Source organism: Lepidochelys olivacea (genome assembly GCF_965140295.1).
Source record: "Lepidochelys olivacea isolate rLepOli2 genome assembly, chromosome: 18".
Taxonomy (NCBI): domain Eukaryota; kingdom Metazoa; phylum Chordata; order Testudines; family Cheloniidae; genus Lepidochelys; species Lepidochelys olivacea.
In genome coordinates this window covers 8,068,535-8,090,607 of record NC_140428.1, presented here as the reverse complement: position 1 = coordinate 8,090,607, position 22,073 = coordinate 8,068,535, and the positions used below count along the sequence as shown (strand labels likewise).

The 22,073-nt window shown below is 59.3% G+C and overlaps 1 protein-coding gene across 2 annotated transcripts in view; it reads left to right on the top strand.

Annotated features, from left to right (window-relative positions):
* RAP1GAP (RAP1 GTPase activating protein) overlaps positions 1-22,073 on the top strand; it is a 185,149-nt gene that overhangs the window by 32,419 nt on the left and 130,657 nt on the right. The window contains exons 1-2 of one of the 2 annotated variants that reach the window (XM_084651478.1): positions 972-1,107; positions 18,527-18,562. In XM_084651478.1, the coding sequence (XP_084507604.1) occupies positions 1,064-1,107; positions 18,527-18,562 (80 nt within the window). In that variant the 5' untranslated portion in view covers positions 972-1,063. Of the gene's footprint in view, positions 1-971; positions 1,108-18,526; positions 18,563-22,073 lie in introns of those variants that run through there. The other variant, XM_084651477.1, reaches the window with a different exon arrangement.

Below are 22,073 nucleotides of genomic sequence, written 5' to 3'. Positions count from 1 at the left end.
CCCCCAACACGCCCAGCCCCCCTCCTGTTCTGTGCAGCCCCCCAACACACCCAGCCCCCCACCTGTTCTGTGCAGCCCCCCAACACGCCCAGCCCCCCTCCTGTTCTGTGCAGCCCCCCAAACACGCCCAGCCCCCCTCCTGTTCTGTGCATCCCCCCAACACGCCCAGCCCCCCTCCTGTTCTGTGCATCCCCCCAACACGCCCAGCCCCCTGTCTGCTGTGTGCAGCCCCCCCTTTCTGTGCATCCCCCCAACACGCCCAGCCCCCTCCTGTTCTGTGCAGCCTCCCCAACATCCTCAGCCCCCCATTCGTGCAGCCCCCCCAAATACTCCCAGACCCCCTATTTTTCTGTGCACCCCCCAAATAGGCCCAGGCTCTCCCACCATTTTGTGTAGCCCCCCCAAATGTACCCATCCCCTCCACCTCCCCCTGTTTTGTACAGCTCCCTCTCTCCAGTTCGATGCTGTGATGCCCAGTGTGTAGGTTTGTGATGCTGCTGTGAGCTTCCCCGTGGCAGTGCCGGGTTGGGGACCAGCTGTGGCCTAGAGGAGAGCGCCCCTGCTTGTGGCTCCTCGTGCTGATGGTGTTAACCCTCCACCAACGGGTGTGGGTGAGGCCGAGGCCCCAGCCGTGATGGTGTGATTGGGGGCTGGGTCTCTGTGCCCATGAGAGAGGTGGCTGGTGCCAGTCGGGCTCCCATGGGTGAACGGCTGGCACCAGCCCCACTCAGCTAATGGGCTCCCTGGTGCCCAGTGGAGACGCAGAGTTAATGGCTCCCTGGGCAGCCCCTCCCCAGCTGCTCCCGGTGCTTCTCTGCTTCGGGGGCCCGGCGGGGTTGCCGGGTGACGCTTGCCTGTTGGCAGAGCCAGGGCCTGCCCGTCTGTGCTGGCTGGAGCCGGGCAGAGCTGGGGCGGGACGGACGCTGGAGTGGGCGGGGAGGCAGCGAGGCGAGGCCCGTGGTGTAACTGGCTCTAGACTCTGCAGCTGCAGCAGCCGGGGATCGGGACAGGCTGTCACCAGCGTCCCCGGCTCCGACAGCTGGGCCTGCCCGTGCCCGCCGGCATGAGCTCCAGGAAGCGGAGCTTCACCTTCGGAGCCTACGGAGGGTAGGTGCCCCCACGCAGGGCCACTCGCCTGGGATCGCCGCCCCCTGGGGAGCACCCGGCATCTGTGGGCAGAGACGGGTCCCTGAGCACCGCAACCGAGCTGGGCAGAATGGACGGGGGCTGGGCAAAGTTGCTCATGCAACTCTGCCGGTGCCCCTCACTCCCGACCCGCAGCCCCCCGCTGCCCCGGACCTGGGCTCCCCCCAACACATCTCTGCCGGTGCCCCTCACTCCCGACCCGCAGCCCCCCGCTGCCCCGGACCTGGGCTCCCCCCAACACATCTCTGCCGGTGCCCCTCACTCCCGACCCGCAGCCCCCCGCTGCCCCGGACCTGGGCTCCCCCCAACACATCTCTGCCGGTGCCCCTCACTCCCGACCCGCAGCCCCCCGCTGCCCCGGACCTGGGCTCCCCCCAACACATCTCTGCCGGTGCCCCTCTCTCCCGACCCGCAGCCCCCCGCTGCCCCGGACCTGGGCTCCCCCCAACACATCTCTGCCGGTGCCCCTCACTCCCGACCCGCAGCCCCCCGCTACCATGGACCTGGGCTCCCCCCAACACATCTCTGCCGGTGCCCCTCACTCCCGACCCGCAGCCCCCCGCTGCCCCGGACCTGGGCTCCCCCCAACACATCTCAGCCGGTGCCCCTCACTCCCGACCCGCAGCCCCCCGCTGCCCCGGACCTGGGCTCCCCCCAACACATCTCAGCCGGTGCCCCTCACTCCCGACCCGCAGCCCCCCGCTGCCCCGGACCTGGGCTCCCCCCAGCACATCTCAGCCGGTGCCCCTCACTCCCGACCCACAGCCCCCCGCTGCCCCGGACCTGGGCTCCCCCCAACACATCTCTGCCGGTGCCCCTCACTCCCGACCCGCAGCCCCCCGCTGCCCCGGACCTGAGCTCCCCCCAACACATCTCAGCCGGTGCCCCTCACTCCCGACCCGCAGCCCCCCGCTGCCCCGGACCTGGGCTCCCCCCAACACATCTCAGCCGGTGCCCCTCACTCCCGACCCGCAGCCCCCCGCTGCCCCGGACCTGGGCTCCCCCCAACACATCTCTGCCGGTGCCCCTCACTCCCGACCCGCAGCCCCCCGCTGCCCCGGACCTGGGCTCCCCCCAACACATCTGAGCCGGTGCCCCTCACTCCCGACCCGCAGCCCCCCGCTGCCCCGGACCTGAGCTCCCCCCAACACATTTGAGCCGGTGCCCCTCACTCCCGACCCGCAGCCCCCCGCTGCCCCGGACCTGGGCTCCCCCCAACACATCTCAGCCGGTGCCCCTCACTCCCGACCCGCAGCCCCCCGCTGCCCCGGACCTGGGCTCCCCCCAACACATCTGAGCCGGTGCCCCTCACTCCCGACCCGCAGCCCCCCGCTGCCCCGGACCTGGGCTGCCGGTGCCCCTTAATCTCAACCTGCAGCCCCCTCCTTTCCCAGCCCTGGGCTCCCCTCCCAAACCCAGCTCTGCAAGTCCTGATCTGCAGCCTATTTCCTGCCCACTTTACTAGTCCAGTTCTGGCCACCCTCCCCCGGTTTTGTGATCTCCCCATGCTCTGCCCTGCACCAGTACCTGCTATTCCAGCTCTGCCCCTGCTCTGTTGGTCGGGTCTGTACCTGTGAGGCTCAGATAGATGCGGGAGGGGGTGTCTCTTGCTTGACCCTGCAGGTATTTGCTCACGCCAGGCACCTGGGAGCTAGACAGAAGCTGTATTCAAGAGCCTGTGAGCTCTCAGCACTGGGTGCAAGGATCTGGGCGTGGGCCAGATTCCACCAGCCTCTGAGGGTCTGGCTGAGCCGGAGGGGGGGGGGTCTGTCTCACAGCCCCCAGGTGTGACGGAGCAGGGAGGGGGGAATGTTGACCTGGGAATGTGGCAGGGGAGTTTCAATGGGAGACCTGAGAGCCTGTTACCTGAGCCAGGAGGGGGTGGGGGAGGTAACACCTCTGCCTGGGAATGTGGACAGAGGCTGCAGGAGGGAGCTTGCTGGGGGCGGGGTGGTTAGTTTCAGTTTGGGGCTGGGTGGAGGAACACAGGGAACCCCAGGGCTGGGGTCTAAGCTCCCTGCCCCCCAGAAGGACTTGATTGAGGGGTCCTGGTTGTACCCACAAGCTCTGTTTTGGACTCTGTTCCTGTTGTCCAATATACCTTCCATTTTACTGGCTGGCTGAGAGTCTCAGTGAATCCCAGGAAGAGGGGTGCAGGGCCTGGACTCCCCCACACTCTGTGACAACTGGTGGCAGCGGTGGGATGTACTGCACCCCATGGATGGCGCTTCCTGCAGTAAGTGACTGGGGAACAGTAAAACGAAGGGGGAGTGACGGGGACCAGGCGTGCTGAAGAGTCAGAGAGACGGTTCCAGGGGGCGGTTAACCCCTGGGAGTGTGTGACCAGAGAGAAGGACTTTTGCAGTAACAGGGTCCCCCCGGGGATTGCAGCGAGCGGTCCCAGGGGCGGAGGAGTCTGCCGCTCGACCCTGGCAAAGAGGTGGTGACCTCAAGAAGGACTGGTACCCTAGGGGTTTTTTCTGGAAACCGTGGGAAGCTGCCCGGCCTGCGAGTAGCCAGGAGGGAGATGTACGCTAAACGCCTTAAGAGCGACCTGGTGGAGCTGAGCAGGCAGAGGGGGCTGCGCATCGGGAGGTCCACCAAGGAACAGCTGATTGCCCAGTTGGAGGAGAGGGATCGCTTGGATGACCCGATCCCTGTCCCTGAGGGAAGCTGCCCGGCGGACGCAGCGCGGGCCCTGGGGCCTGACCGGGCTGGGAGGGGTCAGACTGCTGCCGAGGACATCCCGAGACCCTTCCTACCTAGGCCTGGGGGAGGGGTTGGGGGACCCTGACCCTGGCAGCCAGCAGGGGATCCTCCCGGCGGAGCTCCCCATCCCTGGAGCGGAGGCGGCTGGAATGGGAGAGGGAGATGAAAATGAGGGAGCTGGAGGATCATGAAAAACAACGTCAACATGAGGAGAAACAATGTCAACATGAGCAGGAGGAGAAGGAGAGGGAACGTCAGGAGAAGGAGAAACAAAGACAGCATGAACTGGAGCTGGCCAGGCTGAGGAGCAGTGGGGCCCCGGCTGCGGTGAGTGAGGGGGGACCCAGGACGGCAAGGAGCTTTGATAAGTGCTTCCTGGCCCAGCGTAAGGAGGGGGAGGACATGGATAGCTTCCTGACGGCCTTTGAGAATGCCTGTGAGCTGCACAGGGTTGACCCTGCCGACAGACTCCAGTTCCTCACCCCCTTACTGGACCCCAAAGCCGTGGAGGTGTACAGCCGAATGACAGGGGCGGAGGCAGGGGACTATGAACTGTTCAAACAGGCCCTGCTCCGTGAGTTTGGGCTGACCCCCGAGATGTACCGGAGAAGGTTCCGGAGTCAGCGTAAAACGCCTGAGGTCACCTACCTACAAGTGGCCAACCGGATGCAGGGATATGCCCGCAAGTGGACAGCTGGGGCTCGAGCTAAAGAGGACCTGCTTGACCTAATCGTACTGGAGCAGCTGTATGATCAGTGCCCGTCCGACCTGAGGCTGTGGCTGGTGGACAAAAAGCTCGAGAACCCCCAGCACGCAGGGCAGCTGGCCGACGAGTCTGTGAACAGTCGGTCAGGGGGTAGCCGGGGGGAGTCCCAAAAGAACAGCCCCCCCCCGATGCAGAGAGAGAGTCACCATAGGGCCTCCCAGCGGGGAAGTAGGGAGAACCCCCTCCCAAGGGGAACGCCTGGCGTCGGGCCCCTCCGACCCACTCGAGGGGACCAACGTGACCTGAGCTGCTATCACTTGACCAGAGAGGCCACGTACGGACCCAGTGCCCCAGGCTCAGGGACAAACTGAGCAGACCCAACCTACCCAGGGTTAACTGGGTAGGGACCCAGGTGGACGAGGGGCAGACGACCCAGGCAAGGGGGGGCTGCCAGTTTACCACCTGCTCAGGAGGGAAGAGTACCCCCGGCCAGCTCCGCCAGAGGGCTGGAGGCTCTGGACTCAGGGTGCTCGGTTTACAGGGTGGGCGCGGGGCTGTCCCTCCGGAGAGAGTGCCTTGTTCCCCTGGAGGTGGATGGGAGGAAGGTCAATGGATACTGGGATACGGGCGCAGAGGTGACGCTGGCCTGGACCGAGATGGTGACCCCAGATCGGGTGGTGCCCAACACCTACCTGACCCTGACAGGGGTGGGCAGGACCCCATTTAAGATCCCTACTTGCGGAAGCTCAGGGACCTGGCCGACCTTGGTGTGGTATGGACCATGAGGAGAGGCTGCCAGGAGAGGCTCCTGTGGGAGAAGGGGTTCCTGTACCGAGAATGGGCTCCCACAAGGGAAGTAGAGTCCTGTGGGATCAGGAGGCAGTTGGTGGTCCCCCAGAAATATCGCCGCAAGCTCCTGTACCTGGCCCATGACATCCCCCTCGCAGGGCACCAGGGAATCCGGCGCACCCGGCAGAGGTTGCTACAGAACTTTTACTGGCCCGGGGTCTTTACCACGGTCCGGCAGTATTGCCGATCCTGTGACCCCTGTCAGAGGGTGGGGAAGGCCCGGGACAAGGGGAAAGCGGCTTTGAGACCTTTGCCCATCATAAAGGAGCCTTTCTAGGAGGTGGCTATGAACATAGTGGGGCCTCTCAGCAGGACGGCCCGGTCGGGGAAGAAATACATTCCGGTGGTGGTAGATTTCGCCACCCGCTACCCCGAGGCAGTGCCCTTAGCTTCCATTGAAGCAGACACCGTGGCCGATGCGCTCCTGACCATTTTCAGCCGAGTGGGGTTCCCCAAGGAAGTCTTGACAGACCAAGGCTCCAACTTCATGCCGGCCCTGCTCCGGTGCTTGTGGGAGAAATGTGGGGTCCGGCACGACTGGGCCTCAGCTTATCACCCCCAGTCCAATGGGCTGGTGCAGAAGTTCAATGGGACGCTAAAGATGATTCTGAAAACCTTTATGAACCAGAACCCGCAGGACTGGGACAAGTACTTACCTCACCTGCTGTTCACGTACAGGGAGGTGCCCCAGGAGTCTACCGGATTTTCGCCTTTCGAACTGTTATATGGCAGGAGGGTGAGGGGCCCCCTGGACCTGATGAGAGACGAATGGGAGGGGAAGGCCACTCCCGATGGAGTGTCAGTGGTGGAGTATGTCCTGATCTTCCGAGAGAGACTGGCTGAACTCATGGGCCTGGCCAGGGAGAATCTGGCCAGAGCCCAGAAGAAGCAGAAGGTCTGGTATGACCGCACGGCACGGGCCCGTGCCTACGCCACCGGGGATCAGGTGATGGTTCTCATCCTCGTGAGAAAGAACAAACTATAGGCCGCCTGGGAGGGCCCTTTCAAGGTTGTCAAGCAGCTCAATGAGGTAAACTATGTGGTGGAGCTGTCGAACCGGGCACACCACTGCCAGGTGTACCATGTGAATATGATGAAGCCATATTATGCCAGGGGGAATGTGGTGTTGGCCGTGGGAGGAGCAGGGAGATGACCCTTTAGTAGATCTATTCCCTGGGACCAGAGCTGGTTCCCCCATGGAAACAATTCCCCTCTCGGATCAGCTAACCCCTGCTCAGCAAGCTGAGGTCAGGGAGGTGCTGCATCCGTACCGACAGCTGTTTTCCAACCAGCCTGGACGCACTAATCTGACTGTCCACCGGGTGCAGACAGGGTCGCACCCGCCGATAAGATGCTCCCCCTTCCGAGTCACAGGGAAAACTGCTCAGGACCTGGAAAGAGAGGTCCGGGGCATGCTGGCTTTAGGGGTGATCCAGGCATCTGCCAGCCCTTGGGCCTCGCCGGTGGTGCTGGTCCCCAAAAAGGATGGGTCGGTCCGGTTCTGTGTGGACTATTGGAAGCTCAATGCCATTGCTGTATCGGATGCCTACCCTATGCCCAGGCCTGATGAGCTCCTAGGCAAGCTGGGAGGAGCTTGGTACCTTACCACCGTGGACCTTACAAAGGGCTACTGGCAAGTGCTGCTGGATGCAGATGCCCGGCTGAAATCTGCCTTTATCACCCCTCTGGGGCTCTATGAGTTCCTGACCCTGCCTTTCGGCCTCAAGGGAGCGCCGGCCACCTTCCAGCGCCTGGTGGATCAGCTACTGAGGGGGACGGAGAGTTTTGCCATGGCGTATATTGATGACATCTGTGTCTTTAGCCAGACCTGGGAGGACCACGTGTCCCAGGTTAGACAAGTGCTGGACCGACTTCAGGGGGCTGGGCTGACTGTAAAAGCGGAGAACTGCAAGGTGGGGATGGCTGAAGTATGGGCCATTGGGTGGGGAGCGGCCACCTAAAGCCAGAACCAGCTACGGTGGAGGTGATCAGAGACTGGCCCGCTCCTCACACCAAAAAGCAGGTCCAAGCCTTTATTGGGATGGCAGGATACTACCGAAGATTTGTGCCCCACTTTAGCGCCATAGCCACCCCCATCTCTGAGCTATGCAAGAAGGGGAAGCCCGACAAGGTGGTCTGGACCGAGCATGCCAGGAGGCTTTCCGGGCGCTGAAGGAGGCTCTGGTCAGTGCCCCAGTTCTGGCAAACCCAGACTTTGACAAGCCCTTTGTGGTGTTCACCGACGCCTCCGACACGGGACTGGGGGCGGTGTTAATGCAGGAGGATGAAAAGGGGGAGAGACACCCCATCGTGTACCCGAGCAAGAAGTTGCTACCCCAGGAGCAACACTACGCGGCCATCGAGAAGGAGTGCCTGGCCATGGTGAGGGCCCTCAAGAAACTAGAGCCCTATCTCTTCGGGCGACACTTCACCGTCTACACCGACCACTCTCCCCTGACCTGGCTGCACCAGATGAAAGGAGCCAACGCCAAGCTCCTGAGTTGGAGCCTGCTCCTGAAGGATTATGACATGGACGTGGTCCACGTGAAGGGAAGAGCCAACCTGATAGCGGATGCGCTGTCCCGGAGAGGGGGGCCCGAACTTCCCCAGATCACTGGTCACAGTGACCCCGCTCAGTTCGGTCTCGAAGGGGGGAGAGATGTGACGCAGCAGGGAGTGGGGAGTGTTGACCTGGGAATGCCGCAGGGGAGTTTCAATGGGAGACCTGAGAGCCCGTAACCTGAGCCGGGAGGGGGAGCGGGAGGTGACACCTCTGCCCGGGAATGTGGATGGAGGCTGCAGCAGGGAACCTGCTGGGGGGGTTTAGTTTCAGTTTGGGGCTGGGTGGAGGAACGCAGGGAACCCCAGGGCTGGGGTCTAAGCTCCCTGCCCCCCAGAAGGACTTGACTGAGGGGTCCTGGGTGTACCCACAATCTCTGTTTTGGACTGTGTTCCTGTTGTCCAATAAACCTTCCATTTTACTGGCTGGCTGAGAGTCTCAGTGAATCCCAGGAAGAGGGGTGCAGGGTCTGGACTCCCCCACACTCCGTGACACCGGGGACCAAGTACAGACGATTTGTGAGCAACAAGTGGGAGGACGGGTGTGGGATGTGCCCATGCACCCAGAGCTCTGAGAAGCAGGGTTTGTGCCACTCGGCAGCCTCCCTACAGGCAAGGAAGAGAGGCCCTGATGGGGAGAGCCCACGACTCAGCAGCAGGACTCCTGGGTTCTATTCCCTGCCTGGCCACTGGCTCACCATGTAGCCATTGGCAAGTTCCTTTTCTGGGCCCCAGTTTCCCGCTCAGACACTTGCCTTCCTCATTCCCTCCTCTTGGCACCCCTGGGCTGGAGGGTGCTGGCGATATAGCGGGTGGGCGTCATGCATTGAGAAGAGACCATGTTGATGACCAAGTCTGAGTGCCATGCCAGTACGTCAGTGACAGCTGGGGAATATAACCTAGGAGTCCTGCCTCTCAGCCCCTGCTCTAGCCACTGGACTCCACTCCCTGCCTAGATTCAGTTCCTCTTCTCAATTACCCCAGCTGAGGTTGCCTCCTCTCTGGGCAGGTGTCCCCGTTGGTGGGAGTCAGCCGTGAACAGGCCCAGATAGCGGGATCTGGGAGGAGGAAGGTGCTTGCTGGGGCTGAGAGCTCAGCTGAGGTTTGGGGGTACACCTCAGGCTCTGGAGGCTGTGGGAAGTGCTGGTGTCAGAGTCAAAGAGAATTTTTAAACCCACTTCTGCATCTGCCTTTCAAAGACTGATTGATAGCTCCAGGGGCCATGCTAGTCCAGCCCTGCATGTCCCTCAGATGCTCTTTCCCTCACGGGGCAGGGGGCATTCTGCAGAAATTCAGCCCGGTAAACTCGTTTCACTTGCAACCTGGGGCAGGATTCAAACCTAGGTCCCTGCAAGAGAACGGAGGAGGAGGGTGTTTGGTTTGGCCCCGTCACCCAGTTCTGGGGAGGGGTCTGAGAGCAGGGCAAGGAGCTGACTATAGAGACAGTGGGAAGGTCCCTCGTGGCTGCACCTTCCTCCCAGAGGCTGGGGCTGTGGGGGGAAGGTTTGCTGTGGGTTCAGAAGGGGGTGGTGAGCACTCCCCAGCTGGGAGGGGAGGGCTGCTGATGGGGCTGTCGGCCAGGCCAGCGTTGGAATGTGGGTCCCAGTAGCAGGCTAGGACCTGGCCCTGCAGAGTCAGCTGGGGGCAGGCGCCCGACTCAGAGGGCTCAGCTCCCCCATGTACATGCTGGTGGACTTGCACTGAGCCAGTAATCATGACCGCACTGGGTGCTGAGACCCTGTTGTACCCGCCACAGCACCGGCCAGACATGGAGTAACTCCTGCCCTCGCTGGAGCCATTAGCCATCACTGCACAGGGCAACCAGCAATGAAACCGAGCTGGGGGGCAGGGCTAGCAGGGGCTGTGGGTGGGGATGGAGGGGCCCCGGCAGAACTGGGGGGGCAGGGCAGGAATAACAGGGGGTGGGGATGGAGGGGCCCTGGCAGAGCTGGGGGGGGTGGGGATAGCAGAGGGATGGGGTGGGGCCCAACAGAGCTGGGGGGCAAGGGCAGGGCTGTGGGTGGGGGATGGAAGGGGACAGGGTGGGGATGGAGGGGCCCTGGCAGAGCTGGGGGGGGTGGGGATAGCAGAGGGATGGGGGTGGGGCCCAACAGAGCTGGGGGGCAAGGGCAGGGCTGTGGGTGGGGGATGGAAGGGGACAGGGTGGGGATAGCAGGGGTGGGGATGGAGGGCCCTGGCAGAGCTCGGGGGGTGGGGATGAAGGGGCTTGGCAGAGCGGGGAGGGATGGGGGGTTAGCTGGGGGCTGCAGGTTCAGGACTGAGGGGCACTGGCTGAGCTGTGTGGTGCGACTGGTTCATGCAGCACTTGCCTGTCCTGGCTCAGGGGGCCGCCTGCCCCAAAGCTGTTTGCAGTGATTTCCTCCTGCGGAATCGTGGCTCTCGGCCCCCCTGGCAGGCAGCCAGGAGCTGGGCTGCCCACGGGGCTGTACAATGGGCCCTCTGCCTTGAGGCTGAGGGGCTTGGGCCCAGCGTTATGGGAGAGCACCCATAGGCAGTGGAGTGGCACCTCCAAGCCCTGTGACACCCAGACAAGGAGTTCTGTGCTTCCTGGGGGTGGACCCAGCCTGGGAGCCAGGGGGCACTTGCAGGGAAAGGCGTGGAGGGCGCAGGGGGCTGGAGGATGCTCATGAGGTGGCCTGGCAGGGATGGCTGCTTGGGGAGATCTGGCTGGGGAGGCCAGCGTGTGCAGGGCACTGGGAGGGAGATGGGGTCTTGTGCTGGGGCAGGTCTGTGCTCCAGAGGAGATGGGGGCTCTGAGGTGTGTGGGGGAGATCAGGGTCTGCGTTCTGGAGGATGGGGGGAGGTGCTGGGATGGGGGTCTATGCTGAGTGTAGGGCAATACAACCAATGGGCTAAAACCACAGGTTCCCCCCAGCTCAGCCCTAGTCTGTGATCACTTGATGGCCTTGAGCCTTCAGGCCCTGCTTAGGCCCGACACCTCGCCCTCCTTCCCAATGTGCCCTGCAGGCACCGGCTCCTCCTGGGTCTCCTGTCTGCCAGGATGGGGCTCCGGCCACCCCCCGAGCCTGGAGCTGCAGCATCAGTGGCCAGTGCCCGCTGGCTCGGGCCCCGTGCCCAGGGCCCAGCCCTGCTGCGTCCTGGGAAGGTGCGTCCAGTGCATGAGCTGCAGCGACAGCCCGTGGCTCGGGGCTGGGGCAGAGCTGGGGACATGGGGGAAATAATCCCTCCTGGCGCAGGGATTGACGGCCTCTCGTGTGGCCACTGGGGGCTGGGTGGACCTGGCCTCGACCCTTCAGCATCTGGGTGTCTCCAAAGGCTGGTGGGTCCCAGACAGGGAACCTCAGGACCCCATCTCTAAACGTTGCTGGCTCTGGCGTGCTGCCTGGAAGTGCCTGGGGACCCCGCACTTGTACCGAGACTCCACGGGCCTGTCCCAGAGCCCAGGAAGGCGCTGGAGACGCCGAGCGGGCAGCAGAGGGTTAAGGGGTGCTGCTGCGTTTGCATAAAGGTGGGTTGCTCCCATCGCTGAGCGCTGGGGCCAGTGCCCCTGCCCCGAGCCCGTGTGCGGTGGGGCGTATGCAGGCATACCCACCCTGGGGCTACGTGGGGATGGGTGCTGCAGCCTTTCACCTCTCCGTGCTGCTTCAAGCCCTGCCCTGGGCCGGCCCAGCAGAGAGCCCTGGGCCGGCCCAGGCGTGTGTGACCACAGCTGAGATGCCACGACTCGTTTGGGGGTGACTGGCCTTATCAGTGCCGTCATTACTTGGTCCCTCGTTCGCCTTGGTGGAGAGGTGCAAGCTGACTGGACAGCCCCGGCCTGGCCCTGCCTCGCCCACCGGGCTCAGCCCTACCCATGGGGAACTGGTACCCTCTCTGGGGCAGGCATCTGGCATTGTTCTCCCATTGCACAAAGGTGGCTGGAAATCCCATCTCTTGAGGTGGAGGCGGGAGGGATACTGCTCTGGGAGTGGCCAGACACCTGGATACCCCCAGCCAGAGACCTGGGGCAGTAATCCCCACAGTAATCCCTAGGGCAGAGCTTTGAGAATGGTCAGGGATGGAGAATCCATCATGACCCTGGTGAATTGGTCCAATGGTTAATTATTGTCACTGCTAAAAATGTCCACCTCAGTCTGAATGTGTCTAGCCTCAGCTACCAGCCACTGGGTCGGGTCAGACCTGTCGCTGCCAGACTGATGAGCCCCTTATGAAATATTTGTTCCCTTCGTAAGTACTTGCAGGCTGGGATCAAGTCACCCCCGAACCTTCTCTTTGTTGGGCTAAATGGATGGAGCTCCAGCAGGTTTTCTAACCCTTTAATCGTTCCCCTGGCTCTTCTCTGACCCCTCTCCAGTTTATCAGCATCCTCCTTGAGCTCTGGCACCGGGACTGGGGCCAGGATGCCAGCAGCGGGCGCCCCAGTGCCAAGCACAGTGGTAAAATAACCTCTCTGGTCCTACTCGAGATACCTGAATGCATAACGCAGGTATCCGGTTACCCTTCTGGCCAGGGCGCTGCCCTGGGAGCTTGTGTTCAGCTGATTATCCCCCATGACCCCCGGTCTTGTTCTGAAGGGCTGGGAATGGAGCCAGGGTAGGCTGGGCTGGGGGAGAAATGAAAATTCACCCTCATCTCCTTGGACTGTGTTTACTGCCCTGGGCTGGGCACACAGGGCATTAGTTGCCAGGACACCCAGTTCCCTCTGAACGTCGCCAGGCCATGGGGGTTCAGGCACATTAGCACCTACCTGCCTCTCCAGGGCACCTTGCCTTGCAAATAGCCCCAGAAGGGCTCCTCCATGCACCAGGTGGGGTGGGAGCTGTCGCCTAGGCAACTGCTGAGCGCAGCTGCACAGTGCCTCTTGCCAGGGCTGCCCCACCCACACACGGGCACCTTGGCATTTGTGGGCACAGCCCCACACACTGAACTCACTGGAGTGAGTTCTGGGGCTGTCCCCCGGATTGCTCTGGGGCGCTGCTGGGGGGTGACGGTTGTTAGGGTGCATGAACCTTTTGGAAGTTTTTGGAGAGTGTTGGGGTGCAAGTGCTGGAGGAACCGACTAGGGGCCGTGCTCCTCTTGACCTGCTGCTCAGAAACAGGGAAGAATTGGTAGGGGAAGTAGAAGTGGATGGGAACCTGGGAGGCAGTGACCATGAGAAGGTCGAGTTCAGGATCCTGACACAGGGAAGAAAGGAGAGCAGCAGAATACGGACCCTGGACTTCAGAAAAGCAGACTTTGACTCCCTCAGGGAACTGATGGGCAGGATCCTCTGGGAGAACAACATGAGGGGGAAAGGAGTCCAGGAGAGCTGGCTGTATTTTAAAGAAGCCTTACTGAAGGCACAGGAACAAACCATCCTGAAGTGCAGAAAGAATAGCAAACATGGCAGGCGACCAGCTTGGCTTAACAGTGAAATCCTTGCTGATCTTAAACACAAAAAGGAAGCTTACAAGAAGTGGAGATTTGGACAGATGACCAGGGATGAGTATAAAAATATTGTTCAAACATGCCAGGGTGTAATCAGGAAGGCCAAGGCACAATTGGAGTTGCAGCTGGCAAGGGATGTGAAGGGTAACAAGAAGGGTTTCTACAGGTATGTTAGCAACAAGAAGGTCAGGGAAAGTGTGGGACCCTTAGTCGATGGGGGAGGCAACCTAGTGACAGATGTTGAGGAAAAAGCTGAAGTACTCAATGCTTTTTTTGCCTCAGTCTTCACAGACAAGGTCAGCTCCTAGACTGCTGCACTGGGCATCACAGCATGGGGAGGAGGTGACCAGCCCTCTGTGGAGAAAGAAGTGGTTCGGGACTATTTAGAAAAGCTGGACGTGCACAAGTCCATGGGTCTAGATCTGATGCATCCAAGGGTGCTGAGGGGGTTGGCTGATGTGATTGCAGAGCCTTTCAAAGTATTCATTATCTTTGAAAATCTGTGGTGATCAGGGGAGGTCCCAGGCAATTAGAAAAAGGCAAATATAGTGCCCATCTTTAAAAAAGGGAAGAAAGAGAATCCGAGGAACTATAAAATCAGTCAGCCTCACCTCAGTCCCTGGAAAAAAATCATGGAGCCTCAAGGAATCCATTTTGAGGCACTTGGAGGAGAGGAAGGTGATCAGGAACAGTCAGCATGGATTCACCAAGGGCAAGTCATGCCTGACTAACCTAATTGCCTTCTATGACGAAATAACTGGCTCTGTGGATGAGGGGAAAGCAGTGGACATGTTGTTCCTTGACTTTAGCAAAGCTTTTGACACGGTCTCCCACAGTATTCTTGCCAGCAAGTTAAAGAAGCATGGGCTGGATGAATGGACTATAAGGTGGATAGAAAGTTGGCTAGATTGTCGGACTCAACGGGTAGTGATCAATGGCTCCATGTCTAGTTGGCAGCCGGTATCAAGTGGAGTGCCCCAAGGGTCGGTCCTGGGGCCGGTTTTGTTCAACATCTTTTTATTAATGATCTGGATGGTGGGATAAATTGAACCCTCAGCAAGTTTGCAGATGACACTAAGCTGGGGGGAGAGATAGATATGCTGGAGGGTAGGGATAGGGTCCAGAGTGACCTAGCCAAATTGGAGGATTGGGCCTAAAGAAATCTGATGAGGTTCAACAAGGACAAGTACAGAGTCCTGCATTTAGGAAGGAAGAATCCAATGCACCGCTACAGACTAGGGACTGAGTGGCTAGGCAGCAGTTCTGCAGAAAAGGACCTAGGGGTGACAGTGGATGAGAAGCTGGATATGAGTCAGCAGTGTGCCCTTGTTGCCAAGAAGGCCAATGGCATTTTGGGATGTATTAGTAGGAGCATTGCCTGCAGATGGAGGAAAGTGATTATTCCTCTCTATTCAGCACTGGTGAGGCCACACCTGGAGTATTGCGTCCAGTTTTGGTCCCTCCACTACAGAAGGGATGTGGACAAATTGGGGAGAAGCCAGTGGAGGGCAATGAAAATGATTAGGGGGCTGGGGCACATGACTTATGAGGAGAGGATGAGGGAACTGGGATTGTTTAGTCTGCAGAAGAAAAAAGTGAGGGGAGATTTGATAGCAGCCTTCAGTTACCTGAAGGGAGGTTCCAAAGAGGATGGAGCTCGGCTGTTCTCAGTGGTGGCAGATGACAGAACGAGGAGTAATGGTCTCAAGTTGCAGTGGGGGAGGTTTAGGTTGGATATTAGGAAAAACTTTTTCACTAGGAGGGTGGTGAAACACTGGAATGCGTTACCTAGGGAGGTGGTGGAATCTCCTTCCTTAGACATCTTTAAGATCAGGCTTGACAAAGCCCTGGCTGGGATGATTTAGTTGGGGATTGGTCCTGCTTTGAGCAGGGGGTTGGACTAGATGACCTCCTGAGGTCCCTTCCAACCCTGGTATTCTATGATGGGTGCATTTTAGTCACTGCCCCGTGCCAGCTGGCACACTGCGACTGCCCAGCCTAAGGGGCTCTCCCAGTTTATCCACCTCCCCGAGAGGCAGTAGCTAGGATGAGGGAAGAACCTAATGCTGTCTACACTGGGGGTTAGGTTGGCTTCATGGCATCACTCGGGGGTGGATTTGTCACACACCTATGCAGTGTCGCCTTGTTGGCCTCACTTAGATCAGGGGCTAAAACCCAAAGCTCCTGCCTGCCCGCTTTGGCCACTGCACCACACTGCCAGCCATAGACGCCGATTTCCCGTCTGCCCGTTGGGTGCTCGACCCCTGCCCCTGCCCCAGCCCCTGCACTGCCCTCGCCCCACCCCCATTCTACCCCTTCCCCAAAGTCCTCGCCACACCCCACCTTTTCCCACTGCAGCCCTGCCCCCTTCCCACCCCTATTCCACACCCTTCCCCCAAGTCCCTGCCCCTGTCCTGCCTCTTCTCTGCCTCCTCCCCTGAGCGTGCTGCGTCGCCACTCCTCCCACTCCCTCCAGGAAAGTCCTAAGTGCTGCCAAACAGCTGTTAGGCGGCAGGAAGTGGCGTGGGCAGAGAAGGAGGCAGCTTGGCTGCCGGTGGGCGCGGAGCACCCGCTAATTTTTCCCCATGTGTGCTCCAGCTCCAGAGCACCCACGGAGTCAGTGCCTATGCTGCCAGCTCCTTGCTCTTCATGCAGTGGCTCTAGCCCCAGCCGGCGCATGCTGCATTGCCCATTCAGTGCTAATGGCAGAGGAACTGGTGCACCTGTAACACCCTCCTTTGCCCACCTTGCTGCCTAGCGACTGTCCCCGGCACTTGCGGGGCTGGAAACATGCCATGCTTCTGTTAGCGGAGCTCAGCTGGGGTATTGTGACCTGCCTCCTGTTCAGTATCAGACTCTTCGGTCAGGAGTGAGACCAGCACGGACAACTCATCCCTCTGCTACCCTTCAGCTGGCGGCAGGGGCTGGTTTTCACCTCGGGGGCTGAGGCCTGATGCATACGAGGAAAGCTGCCCCAGTTTAACTGCCCTGAGCTAGTTAAATGGAGAAATCTCCTCCCCAGCTGTGCCCAGCATCTGCAGAGGGCCTGCGTCTGTTACAACCCCCCTAGACAGCGGCAGCTCTGGAGTCTCCGGTCAGTTCTCAGTGTCAGCCACTCACACATGCGTGCACTGAACCTGTTTTAACCCTTGTAGAAATCAGTTTAACGTAATGGGGTTATTCGCTGATGTAAGCTGAAGTGCCATCTCCTAAAGTTAAGCCTGTTTAAGTGCATCAGCGTTAAGGGGTTTGCCCCAGTTTCAGTGCATTGATTTAGTTAACTGCTCTCTTTTCTTATATAGACCAGGCCTAAGCTTCCAGCCCTGATTCAAGAGCCCTACCTGGGAAAGAGAAGGGCCCCTCCCAGGAGACAGCCAGCAATCCCCAGAGAGCCAGACGAAGAGCTTAGTTACCTTAAAAGAAAACGTTAACCCTTCCTCTCTGGGCGTTCAGCCCCCAGAGCCCTACAGGAGAACCTGGAAGTAAAACTGACTAGAAACAAACTGGAAACTTACTAGTCTGGTTATTGACTGAGACCCGGAAGATGCAGCCAGAGGGCATGGAGGAGAGTAAACGAGGGGCCAGACCCTCAGCTGGTGAGAGATGCTGGAACCCCGGCTGGTGTGAATTGCTGCTGCTCCATTGAAGTCAATGGCACAATGCTAATTTCTACCAGCTGAGGATCTGGCCCTCCAAGTTTCAAATTCTCCCCATTTTAATGAAGGCCCAGGCCAGGGTGGCTTGGGGGCTGTTCCAAGCCCCTTTGCACTCCGCATAAGCGGAGGGGTTTGCCTCAGTGCCTTGCTTGGCATGTCACTTCCCTGCTGTGTTTTGCAGCACCCTGGCTGCTGTGCCTCGTGCCAGAGGTGGCCGCATTTCAGGCGGTTTGTGTCTCAGTGGCGGGATGGGGTGGGTTCCTCCGAAGTGAAACAGCCTCTGGAGATGAGGTTGCTGCTGGGGGAAGCGGTGTCCACGGTGTGTTTCCAAACAGCGGCTTGTTTAAAGCAGGCCCAGGGCTGCACAGGAAGCTGTCTGGCACCTTTAAGCTGGCCGGACAGGTTCCAGGATGCAAGACTTGTTTTTACCCCTGCTCCGAGGACAGATTGGGCTGCAGGCGGCGGAACGGGGGAGGGGCAGGGACTGGCTTTTTGTTGGGGTTTGCACAGCACTGAACACAATGGGGGCGTGGGCCATGATTGTGGCCTTTATGCAGCCCCTCAACACACCTAGTAACGGCTCTCCAGGCTGAATGAGACCGGGCCAGGTCCCTCCCTGGGCAGACTGTCCCCTGCTGCTGCTCCGGGTCATGCTCTCCCCACGGCTCCAGGGCGTGTTTGGGAGGTTCCCCCTGGATGGTGGGAAGTTCTGAGGGCAGGGAACAGGGTAGAGTGGGGAAATGTGAAGGACCTGGATGAATGGTGACTAATAATAACCAGGCTCGGCCATCCAGCCCTTTCTCTAGGACGATCCCAAGTACCAGCCACAATTCAATAGGGCCCAATCCTGGGAGTGCTCAGTGGGTGTGAAGGGTATGGGGTAGGGAGCGTGGGGTTGGCTTGGAGGGATCCCAGCACCTCAAGCTGTGGGGTCATGGGGTAGAATGCTTGACCTTTCCAAAGCCCTCTAGCCCTGCTGAGCCGAGTCCTGCCCGATGCCAGGGCCTGGGAGCTGGCTCTCTGGGTCTGCTACTCCCTGGTGCTGGTGCCCTCTCTGCCTGGGTTCGTGGCTTCTCTCTGCCAGCTTGGCTGATTGGGCCTGAGGTTTGTTCCCTCCAGTTCATCACCTGCTTGGCTCAGCTCCACCACGGGGCTCAGTTGGCTAGAGCCTGGCCTGGATCGCTCCTCTCCCTGCCTGGTTCCCGCTGCCTGCAAGGCACTCTCCCCTGTGGCTTCCCATGTCCCAGTCACCCCCTTGGTGCTGCCCTGTGTGGCTAGCCCTGACTGCCCAGCCCCTCACACACAAGCGAGAGAGGATTTTCCTCTGCAGCTGCCCCGTCGAGAGCACTCTGCCCCTCCCTGCCTGCTCTCCAGCTCTCCGGACACAGCTCCCCTTCCTCGCAGCCCTGATGTGCCCTGCAGGCTAGAGGGGCCCTTGTTCCCTAGGACCATGGCCACCCCACTAACTGGCTTCTCCATCTTGTTTTTCAGGGTGGACAAGTCATTCATCTATCACAGAAGCCTCCGGTGAGTAGGTGACTGGCCCTGTGGTCCTTGCTGCGTCCTCGGGGAGGCCAGGGTGGAGTGGGGAGAGACAGGGCTCTCCGAGCCATGGGGTAGCCAGGAGCTCAGGCTGTCGGGGTCGGGGGGAGGCTGTTAGTGTTGTGGCTCCAGGGCCGGCTCCAGCGTTTTTGCCGCCCCAAGCAGCAAAAAACAAAAACAAAAAACCTTGCCACCGAACACGGAGGTGGAGTGATGGTGCGGCTGCCGAATTGCCGCCGGCGACCGTAGGAGAGTCGCGTCCCCGCCGCCAAATTGCCGCCGAGTGTGAAACGCGCTGTGATGGAGTGGCCGCCCCAGAGCCCACCGTCCCGCCGCCCCTTTACATTGGCCACCCCCGGCACCTGCTTGGTTTGCTGGTGCCTGGAGCCGGCCCTGTGTGGCTCTCAGGGCAGTTGCTGGAGCCCCCACTTGGAAGGACAGAGAATATTAGCAGCAGGCCGACCCCACTCAGGGCTGTGGGGCACAGAGAGGGGGTGGGCTCAGAGCCAGGCGTGGGGGGCTGCAGGGAGCTGGGATGAGCTCAGAGCCAGCTGCCGGGGCTGGGACTGGGTGGGACCTGACTGCTCAGGACCCGACAGGAGGAGCTGGGTTGGCTCTTAGAATGGCCGAGCTGAAGGATTCCAGTCACCATTGTTCTGCCCGTGACTCATGGGAGCTGCAGAAGAGCAGACGGCCAAGGCTGGCGGTTTGGGGTTATGCCAGGGGGCCCTGAGGATCCCGTGGGCTCCTCGGTCTTCGGGGCACCGTCTGTGCTGAATGAGCAGGGGCCAGGTCTCCGGCTGGGGCCGTGCAGATCCCAGTGTGCAGCCGGCACTCAGGGATCAGTGGTAGGTGCTTGCCGGGCTCAGCCCCCGCAGCGACCTGCCTGGGGTAGTGTGTGGGGCAGGGCCAGAGTGGAGGGAGGGCCAGGACGGGGATTTCTGGAACCAAGTTCTTAGCTGGAGCCTGGACGTGAGGGCCAGGGGTACATCCCCTCAGGGCTCCTGCAGCTGGGGCCAAAACTGCCCGAGAGGCAACAGTGGGCACTTCAATGGCTCCCTGGCCATTTCCCGGGTGCTCTGGGTTCCTGGCTGTGCCATGCTGAAAGGGGCATTGTTCCTGTGGCTGAGCCTGAGGGGCATTGGACACATTGGGTCCTGGCAGGTTCCTGTGGCATGTGCTATACAGGGCAGGAAGTGGCCTCCGGAGGGCAGGGCTCGGCTCGGGGCCTGGGTGCACGGTGACCCGCACCAGCTGCGTGTCAGCCCCTAAGCCTAGCATTGCATTGGCTCCGTGGGGGCTGGACCAGGCAGCCGTTAGGTGGCACAGTAGAGCTGGAGTGTCAGTGTCCCTGAGCCCCAGGGGAGCCAAGGGGCAGGTGCTCTGGGTTTTTAACCCCATAGTACTCTCCTCCCCTGTAGCGCATGGGGGAGGCTTCAGATTCACCGTGGGTGATGGTCTCCTGCCTTGGAACGGGAGCTGCAGACTCCGAGCTCCCAGGGCTTCCCGCAGCACCACAGAGCCACTCAGAGGGGAGGAAGGGCTGCCCACTGGCCAGGGCACTAGCAAAGACCTGGGAAATCCTCAGCACTTCCACAGCCTTCCCGTGTGACCTCGGGCCTGTCCCTTAGCCTCTCTGCTGCAGTTGCCACCTGTACACTGTCTGTGCCCCGCTCACCGTGTGCGAGGTGACAACTATTAGTGAGGTGCTTAGGTACCGCAATCTCAGGGCTGGATAAGTACTTGCACTAGGAAGAGATTCTCCCCTACCCCGCTCCGCAGCAATGGCATCAACTGGGTCTGGGGCTCTGCTGGATCAGGTCGCTGGGCTCTGGAACGCAGAGTGCTTTGAATGGGTGTGGGGTGTAGGTTGGTGTTATCTGCCCCCCATTTCCCAGCTGGGGGAGGCGAGACACAGGGACAGGAGGTGGGCCTGGCCCCACAGGCAGTCAGTGAGTCACCAGGACCAGATGGGATTCATCCAAGAGTTCTGAAGGAACTCAAATGCGAAACTGAAGAACTATTAACTGGTTTGTAACATCATTTAAATCAGCTTCTGTACCAAATGACTGGAGGATAGCTAATGTGATGCCAATTTTTAAAAAGGGCTCCAGAGGTGACCCTGGCAATTACAGGCTGGGGTATTGACTTCAGTACCAGGCAAACTGGTTGAAACTAGAACAAAATTGTCAGACAGTTAGATGAACATAATTTGTTGGAGAAGAGTCAACATGGTTTTTGTAAAGGGAAATCATGCCTCACCAATCTACTAGAATTCTTTGTGGGGGTCAACAAGCAGGTGGACAAGGGGGATCCAGTGGATTTAGTGTGCTTAGATTTTCAGAAAGCCTTCAACAAGGTCCCTCACCAAAGGCAAAGTAAGTTGTCATGGGATAAGAGGGCAGGTCCTCTCATGGATTGGTAACTGGTTAAAAGATAGGAAACAAAAGGTAAATGGTCAGTTTTCAGAATGGAGAGAGGTAAATAGTGGTGTCTGTACTGGGACCAGACCTATTCGACATATTCATAAATGATCTGGAAAAAGGGGTAAACAGTGATGTGGCAAAATTTGCAGATGATACAAAACTACTCAAGATAGTTAAGTCCCAGGCAGACTGTGAAGAGCTACAAAAGGATCCCTCAAAACTGGGTGACTGGGCAACAAAATGGCAGGTGAAATTCAATGTTGATAAATGCAAACTAATGCACAATGGAAAACATAATCCCAACTACACATATAAAATGATGGGGTGTAAATTAGCTGTTAACACTGAAGAAAGAGATCTTGGAGTCATTGGGGATAGTTCTCTGGAAACATTTGGGCCCCAGACTACAAGAAGGATGTGGAAAAATTGGAAAGAGTCCAGCGGAGGGCAACAAAAATGATTAGGGGACTGGAGCACATGACTTCTGAGGAGAGGCTGAGGGAACTGGGATTGTTTAGTCTGCGGAAGAGAAGAATGAGGGGGGATTGGATAGCTGCTTTCAACTATCTGAAGGGGGTTCCAAAGAGGATGGCTCTAGACTGTTCTCAATGGTAGCAGATGACAGAACGAGGAGTAATGGTCTCAAGTTGTAGTGGAGGAGGTTTAGGATGGATATTAGGAAAAGCTTTTTAACTAGGAGGGTGGTGAAGCACTGGAATGTGTTACCTAGGGAGGTGGTGGAATCTCCTTCCTTAGAAGTTTTTAAGGTCAGGCTTGACAAAGCTCTGGCTGGGATGATTTAGTTGGGGCTTGGTCCTGCTTTGAGCAGGGGGTTGGACTAGATGACCTCCTGAGGTCTCTTCCAATCCTGAGATTCTATGCAGCAGCAGTCAAAAAAGCAAACAGAATATTGGGAATCATGAAGAAAGGGATAGATAATAAGACAGAAAATATCGTATTGCCTCTGTATAAATTCATGGTACTCCCACATGCGTGCATATGTGGTCGCCCCATCTCAAAAAAGGTATATTGGAATGGGAAAAGGTTCAGAAAAGGGCAACAAAAATGAT